We start from the raw sequence: 8,234 nt of genomic DNA, 5'->3' as shown, positions 1-8,234 counted from the left end.
CTGTCTTTCTAGGACTAAATATTTGCCTGTGGATCAAGAAGTATGCTAGCTTTTACTTGAGGTCAAAGTGAAATCCTATCTCTATTAAAACTACAAAAAAAAGTTATCGGGGGAGACCGCACACACCTGTAATCCCAGCTACTTGGGAGGCTGAGGCACAAGAGCCACTTGAACCCAGGAGGCAGAGGTTGCAGTGAGCCAAGATCACACCACTGCACTCCAGCCTGGGTGACCAGAGCGAGACTCTGTCTCAAAAATAAATTAGTTTGTACCAATTTTTTTTTTTTTAATTAAAGGAATCGTTTTCAGGCTCAGTGGCACATGCCTAAGTTCTCCCAAGACAAACCCTAATTCCCCCACTTAGGGCAGCCCTCTTAATGGTTCAGACAAGCAAAAATGAGTATATATAAGCACAAAGAATTGGGGCTCCTAAATAGATTGCAACCTGTGCCTTCCAGAATCTCTTGCAGCCCACAGTGTACGAATCCCTGTTCTCTCTGTTGCTCTCAGCTTTTAGCATTAAGCCCATGGTGCACAGCTGTTACCCCTGTAGGCACTTGGCAGGGATACCCAGGAACAGCCACATATGATTGGCCATCAAGCCCCACCTGCAAAGCTACTGGGTTTTCCAGCTGCCCTGACACACCCTAAGAATTCTCCCCCTGCCCAAAAGGGCTTGGCGGCAAGTGGCTGCCCACCTTTCCCCCTCTACCAACCTTGCCTCCTGGGGAACCAGGAATGAGGGCCCAGTAGAAACCAGGGTTGAGGGAGGGAACCCAGCCCGCAGGGTGGGAGCTGGGCGAGCCCCCACTAACCTCATCAAAGGTGATTTCTTGACTCTGCCAGTTCTCAATGTTGAAGAGCATGACCACTCGGCCATACCTGTCCCGACTAGAGAGGACCCCAGGGTAGCCAGCTTCAATGGTGCAGCGGACGGCCTCTGGGGACAGGCTGTCAAAGAGCTCAGGGTACTGCAGCCGGAAATTCACATAGCCTGGTGGAGGGTGCGGAGGAACCCCTTCAGGGAGCCATCCCATCCCTACCCCATCCCACCTAGTGGGCATCAGGCACCTGGCCTCCTGCTTGGCCCTTCCACATAAGTCCTATTCTAGACCGAGGAGGCTACTCAACCCTATCAGAGTCCCATGTTTGCTCTTCAATAAATGGAATCTCAATATTGGCCTAATTCTAGATAGTGGCCTATCTCACCAATTAGTTGAGGCAATCAAATGAGATTCAAGGTGTAAATATCATCATAAGGTTGTGCAAACATGAGACGTATTCCCAAATATGAGGAGAATCATTACTTGTTATTTTCTTTCCCATGGGGACAAGGCACAGATTTTTCAGCTGGGCACAGGGTAAGCTGAGGGGTGAGGTGTGCGCAGGGCTGGGGAGGAGCTCCCAAGTAAAATCCAAACCCCAGGCAGGACACAGAGCCCTTCCTGATTCCAGCAGCATCGGTTCTGTCCAGAAACGCCCCATCTGTACCCATCCTGAACAGTTCCCCGCCTCTGTGGCCTGAAGCACCAAACTGGAGCCCCTAGAGGACCTGGGCACTCTGCCAAAAGACTGCCACACCAACTTCCTCACTGCTCTGGAACACTCCAGGCACCTCCCGGCCTTTGTCTTGGCTGTTCCCTCTGCCCTGGCTGCTCTTCCCCACAGATATCTCATTTCCTCTGTGTTTTTCTTCAAAAATTCCCTTTGCGGCTGGGCGTGGTGGCTCATGCCAGTAATCCCAGCACTTTGGGAGGCCGAGGTGGGCAGATCACAAGGGCAAGAGATGGAGACCATCCTGCCCAACATGGTGAAACCCCATCTCTACTAAAATACAAAGATACAAAAACATTAGCTGGGCATGGTGGTGGGCGCCTGTATTCCCAGCTACTTGGGAAGCTGTGGCAGAAGAATCCCTTGAACACCCAGGAGGCGGAGCTTGCAGTGAGCCAAGATCGCGCCACTGCACTCCAGCCTGGTGACAGAGCAAGACTCCGTCTCAAAAAAAAAAAAAAAAAAAAAAAATCCCTTTGCACTGGAACTTCCCTGGCCACTTTATCTAAAATTTTACTTCATTTATCGAATGTATTATTTCCACCATTAGAATATGAGCTCCACCAGGGCAGGGAACTCTGGTCTGTTCCCTTCTCCACTGCACCCCTTGGCCTATAGCAGTGGTCAGCACAGCATGGCCCTGAATTACCGTTTGGAGAAGGAAGAAGTAAGAAAAGGAAGATCGTTAGCCTGCAGAGGGCCTGTGCAGACCCCGTTTCCCTCCCCTAGTGCCCAAGACTTGATTTCTTGAGGGATCCTGTCTTCATCCAGCCAGCATTCCCAGGCCTGGTAGCATCTTCCATTCCACTGCACATGAGGCTTAGCTAGCCGCCCTGAGTGAGGCACTGTCCAGCTTCCTGCAGCATTCCAGGGCCAAGGCCTGGTTCTCAGGGTGGGGGACTCCAGAGATAAGGAAGGGAAGCTCCTCCCCTCACCACCCAAATGGGGGATACCCAAGTTTTACCCAGTGAATCCCAAGACTGGGAGAGAGTTGAGAGGACTTAGAGCTCTCGGAATCTGGTCCTGACACACTCCATTCATTCATTTGTTCATTTTCGGAGCAAACCCATTTTACAGGTAAGTATATGAAGGCTCAGGGAAATTGACTTGCCCACAGTAATGGAAGCAGCCTCTTCAGTGCCTGGGAGAGAGTGGACACCATCCTCACGGCCCCCCGCCCTACTAGGGCTGGCCCTCCAGCGCGGTCCTCACCTCTGAGTAGCTCATAGGCACGGGCCACGTTGAACTTCCGCGCGCGGATAAAGCGCAGGAAGAAGCTGCTGTCCTTGTCCTGCACCCTCTCCGCCACGGCCACAGCCAGCTCCTCCCTGGAGGCGGCCTGAGCCTGCACCATCTCCTGCAGCTCGCGAACCGCCTCCTCCCGGGTCTCCTCTCTCTCGTTCAACTCATCCTTGGCCTGGAACAGGGTGGGGTGCGCATGAGGTTAGGCTTTGGTGCGGGTGAGGGGCAGGACACACAGGTGATGAGTCTCCCACCAGAGCCAGACCAGCCCAGGGGGCCCAGGGCTCTGCAGCAACCCCTCCCTCTTCTGCCCCAGGGACAGCACCTGAGATTGCTGTGTGTGGAAAGAATTCAGTCAAACAGTTCATCCTGGATATTTGCAGAATATGGCCAACAGTCTAAATGTTTCTAATAATGACAGCTTACGCTCACTGAGCCTTTCCCTAGCAACCTGCTGAGTCCTTTGGAGGCATTGTGTTTTTACATCTTTGCACAGCCCACATGGTTGGTGTTCTTATCCACATCTCTCAGAGGAGCAGACTGAGGCTCAACAAGGTGAAGATATTCTTGCTCGAGGTCACCCGGAGAGAAAGGAGTGGAGCTGGGACTCCTCTTTCCACCGAGTCTCCCTGCTGCCTCCCAAGCTTCGTTCTGACTTTTTCAAAAACACAGCTCTCCTGCACATGGCAGCCTGCCTCCTGCCCAGAGCCTCACTGTCCTCCCTCTGCGGGCCTAAGGCCGCTGTCTCCCAGCACAGCGTGAGGAGGGAAGGGAAAGGAGGGGTAGTCAAATGTGAAGGAGCTAATAGCACCTTTCCTGTGAGATGTCCAAGGAAGCCGAGATGGAAGCTGGGAGCCCAGGCTTAGCTCAGCCACTTCCCCCGCTCCCCAGCAGCTCTAAGACAGCTGTCAGCCTCCACAGAGCACAGTCTGATCATCCCTGAGCTAGTTCACCATCTTTCACAGGTACAGAGGGCAAGACCCAGAAATGGAAAGCCATCTGCTCAAGATCACACAGCAAACTGAAAGTAGGTCTGGTTCTGGAACTCGGGCCCCTTGCCCATCTAGCAGGGGCAGCAGCTGGATCCTTGCTCCCCAGGGCCATTTCCAAACCCATGATCCTCACACTGAGTCTAGTTTAGATGGCCCCCATTCAGAGGCTCTGGGCTGTAGTCTTGAGTTGGGCTGGCTGGGTGTCTGGTCAACCCAGTTGCTGCCATAGCTGTGACCACCAGGAAGGACCCTAGAACAGGCCAGTCTATCAGGTCTAGGATCTGGAGTTCTGGGGCTGCCCTTTTTGCAGGAGAGAGGATGCGGTCACGGTCCCCTTATGTTGCCCCTAGGTTGCCCCTCCCGGCACTGTCAGCCACCTCACCTTCTGCAGGGTGTGGCGGGGCAGCTGGGTGCACGGACCAAATACGGGTCCGTGGTCCTTGGTTGTGAGCTGCTCCAGCTGGGCACGGAGTTCCTGCTCCTCTTCAGGGACCATGCGGAACGTGCCCACCTGGGCAGAGAAAGGGAAAACAGGAACAGCCCGCTGTCAGCCCCAGCCAGCCAGGGAAATGACCTGCTCATACCTTCAACTCATGCTCTTACCCAAGGTCACTGTTAAGCCCCCTCGTTTTGTGAGGTCAGGACCCACAGAGAGGTGAGAGGAGTGTGTGCCTATAATCCTGGGCAGAGCAGGTGATAGAGGAGTAAGGCGGGAGGGAGAGGGAAGAGAGGGATGATGGGTGGGGGAGCGCCCGGAGGACAGGGCACTTACCCCTTCTGACATATTGCCTCTGGAAGACACAGAGTCCTTGGAAAAAGAAGGGATCTGCTTTCTCTGTCCTGGCCTCTCCAGTCGGCCCCTTCCCTAGGAGAGGAAGTCAGGGCTGTGGGGGTTAGAGAAGCCATTCTGTTATTGTCTCAGAACAGTGGATCTCAAACTTTGAATGGCATCAGAATCTCTCGAGGCATTTGTTAGAAATGCAGGTGCCCAGGCCGCGACCTCCATGCTTCTGACTCTGGAGGCGCAGGCTCAGGCCTAGGCATCTGCAATTCAAAGCACACCCAGGTGGCTCCCAGGGAGATGGTTCTTGGGCTACACTTTGGGAAACACTGCTTTGACAAAGGGCACACACGCAAATTGCTCAGTCCTCAGGTGTTCAGACAAGTTGGCCCCGCCAGGGAAAAACAAGAGTCTGGCTCCATTCCCAATGACACAATCACTGCAGGATAAGGCAACCCTCCTCCCTCCTGTGGCCATCCTTCTCCAGCCCAAAGGGGTCCCTCAGACACTTCCCAGCCTAGTGGATGGCCCTTTCCCCAATTCATTCACTCTCAACATGGGCGATGACCAGTTACGTAAGTACATAATCACGAGGCTGGGAGTGTGTTCTGCGCTTTGGGACGCGCCAAGTACTCCCAAGTCCACTCTCTCAGCGCCATGGCTGGCCTTATTATTCCCGTTTGACAAGGAGGAAACAGAGGAGGGGGGAGAAGTGACTTGTCCAAGGTCACACAGCCAAAAAATGACCAGGGATCAGGACTCAGACCCAAGCTGTGACTTCCTGTCAGCACCAAGAGGCAGCCCACTGTGGCGCGGAGGTCAGACCTGGGTTCAAGTTCTTCTTTTCCGCTTGCAGGCTGTGTGGTTTAACCCGAGCCTTGGCTGTTCCCTGTAAAGTAGGAATGGAAGGGTTGTGACATGTCATTTAAAAATGGACACATAAGCAATGCTTGGTTACCAGGAGAGATCCCATTCATGGCCCACACGACCACCTGCTTCCCTACTGGGTATTTTTGGAGATAACTCTTCTGTTTCCAGGTTTCCTCTCCTGCCTAAATGTCCTGCTTAAGTGCCTTTGAGAACGCTTCACCATCCTGCTCCTTCCTGTGACCAGATTCTATGGTCAGTTCAATTACCTCGTCACAGCTGATAAGTGACAGAGCTGGGATTTGAATCAATGTCTGCCTGACGCCAAGTCTTTTTTTGATGCCTAGAGCCAAGACATCTGCAGGCAAACTCCCTAGGAGAGCTGGTGTCATAGAAACCCTAAAGGTTAGGGAGACCTGGCTTTGAATCAGGCTTTGTCATTTATGACTTGTATGACCCTAGCAAGTTATTTAACCTTTCTGGGTCTCAGTTTCCTCATCTGCAAACTAAGGGTAACAACAGTACCTACCAAAAAGAACTGTCATTAAAACTATACAATTTCCGCAATGCTCCTGGCGCAGAGTCCTGTTCTAAAACACAGTTTCCCTTCTCTTCCTTAACTCCATATTGATCATGACCCTAACTCGCACAAAGAGACTTGGAGGACCCCAAGGAATATCTAAGGGTCCCCTATCTCCTGCTCCATCCACTCCACAGCCCCAGCAAGGACAGGGAAGTTCTGGGGGCCGTAATCCACCGACAGGAACCAAATCTAAGCCATCTTTCTGGCTGGTAGACATCCAAATTTGTGGGCACAGAGACAGACTGGAATGCTGCTGTGTTATCACTTGCGTTTTGCTGGAACAGGAATGGAAATGGAGGGGCTGACAGAACCGCCCTAAAGAGCCCAGGCAGGAGAGGCAGTGGCTGGACACCCCCAGCCAGTTGTGCAGACCATCAGAACAAGATCTGAGGTCTTAGGAAAACAGGGTTCAAGTCTGCGCAGCAACTCTTCGAAATATGCCCAAGCTGTTAACTTTGAGTTTTACATATACTGATTGACAAGCTGTACACAATGAAAAAATGCCTATCCCTCTCACCATGCCGATGCTGTTCTCTGCCATCCCAGGTTGCCAATTAAAATACAGAATGCCCAGTTAAATGTGAACTTTTTTTTTTTTTGAGACGGAGTTTCATTCTTGTCACCCAGGCTGGAGTGCAATGGTGCAATCTCAGTTCACTGCAACCTCCGCCTCCTGGGTTCAAGCAATTCTCCTGCCTTAACTTCCTGAATAGCTGGAAGGCATGCACTGTAGGCACGCACCACGAAGCCTGTCTAATTTTTTGGATTTTTAGTAGAGACAGGGTTTCAGCATGTTGGCCAGGCTGGTCTCAAACTCCTGACCTCAGGTGATCCACCCACCTCTGCCTCCCAAAGTGCTGGGATTGCAGGCGTGAGCCACTGCGCCCAGCCTAAATGTGACCTTTTTTAATACTAAAAAAGTATTTGCTGTTCATCTGTAATTCACATTTAACTGGGTGTTCCGTATTTTTATTTGCTAAATCTGCCATCAAATTGGTCTAGCTCAACCTGGAGCATAGCCAGGTAGTTTCAGTTTTACAGGCAGCTTGGGACACAGTCTCCCTGCTCCCCTGAGTCCTTACCCCAATCCTGGGCTCTCTGGCCCAGGCAGGCCCCAGGTATTGACTTACCTGCCAGGTTGGCAGCTCCTCCTTGGGGCTACCTGGTACCTGAATGTCCTGGGGCTCTAGAGGTTGCCTCCGCTGGAGGCGTGGTCCGGTCAGCAGGTTGGGATTAGTGTCATAAGGAACTTCTCACCGCCCACAGTTTCCGTTAAATCGGGCTCACAGGAGGCCCGGAGTGGGGCAAAGGAAGACCCGGAGAGAGAGGGGAGAGGGGAGAGGCCTGGGCCTGGCTGGAGATGCATCAAAGCCCTCCTTTGTGTGCTCCTGCTCCGGAGCTCCTGCTCAGCCATGTGGAAGCCCGGCCGTGGGGCTGCTATCTGGGCCCGTCCCATTCCCTTTTCCCTGCCCTCTTTCTCCTCAAGATCCGGGCATGGGGTTTGCTGAGAGAGCGCCCCGCAGGGTAGGAAGAGGTGAAGGGAAACTGTGAACGTGATTACATCGACAGTGGCCGCTCTGGCCAATCCAGGCTTGTGGCCCACCCTCTCCCGCAGCCAGCAGGACCTTGGCATGGTAGTTTTCACCTCTGCAGCGAGTGGAGTCAGTGGGAAATGTGGCTGGTTAAGGGCAAGCAGGGAGAGGATGAGACAGGCTGAGCCTCCTTGTAGACTGCGTGGTGCAGCGGATGGCATGCTCTGGAACCAGGCTGCCTGCTTAAAGCCTTACTCCAGCATCCTCTGGCCGTGAGACATGACTTCAAAACTCGGCAGCTCTAAGTTTCCTCCCCTAAGAAGAGGAGAAAGCAGGAGGACCAGGCTCATGGCTTTGTGTAGATGAAACTGCAGTTAAGTGCTCAGTTCAGGGGTTTAGCTGCCTGACCCTTAGTAAGTCCTCTGGAAAGGTCATTTACTGCAAATACGGGGTCAATAGGCACCGAACTGGAGGGAACTCATTATTCAACCCTTTGTACAGGAACAAACCCCTCTGCAGCCTCTCAACAGGCAGCTTTCCAGATTCTGTTTTGCCATTCCACTGCATGAAGAGGAGGTGATTCCTCTAGAACATTCTCTGTCCAGGATTCCAAAGGCAGGAAGCTCCCTGTTTCCATTGTGAGGACTCTCCTTGTTTAAAAGCTCATTGTTGGTCTGAGCCCC

At 52.8% G+C, this 8,234-nt stretch overlaps 1 protein-coding gene across 4 annotated transcripts in view; it reads right to left on the bottom strand.

Moving 5' to 3' along the window:
* RLBP1 (retinaldehyde binding protein 1) overlaps positions 1 to 7,491 on the bottom strand; it is an 11,868-nt gene extending 4,377 nt beyond the window's left edge. Inside the window, exons 1-6 of one of the 4 annotated variants that reach the window (XM_037734735.1) lie at positions 7,150 to 7,491; positions 5,336 to 5,458; positions 4,561 to 4,672; positions 4,171 to 4,299; positions 2,767 to 2,971; positions 816 to 994 (exon numbers count right to left, since the gene is read on the bottom strand). In XM_037734735.1, coding sequence (XP_037590663.1) covers positions 816 to 994; positions 2,767 to 2,971; positions 4,171 to 4,299; positions 4,561 to 4,572 — 525 coding nt within the window. In that variant the 5' untranslated portion in view covers positions 4,573 to 4,672; positions 5,336 to 5,458; positions 7,150 to 7,491. The remainder of the gene's footprint in view (positions 1 to 815; positions 995 to 2,766; positions 2,972 to 4,170; positions 4,300 to 4,560; positions 4,673 to 5,335; positions 5,459 to 7,149) is intronic. The other 3 variants (XM_037734738.1, XM_037734743.1, XM_017517714.2) reach the window with 3 other exon arrangements.
* Between the last annotated feature and the right edge of the window lie 743 nt (positions 7,492 to 8,234).

This window comes from Cebus imitator, unplaced genomic scaffold (assembly GCF_001604975.1).
Source record: "Cebus imitator isolate Cc_AM_T3 unplaced genomic scaffold, Cebus_imitator-1.0 Scaffold19, whole genome shotgun sequence".
NCBI lineage: Eukaryota > Metazoa > Chordata > Mammalia > Primates > Cebidae > Cebus > Cebus imitator.
The sequence above is the reverse complement of the archived record's forward strand: the minus strand, read 5'-3'. Positions and strand labels throughout refer to the sequence as shown.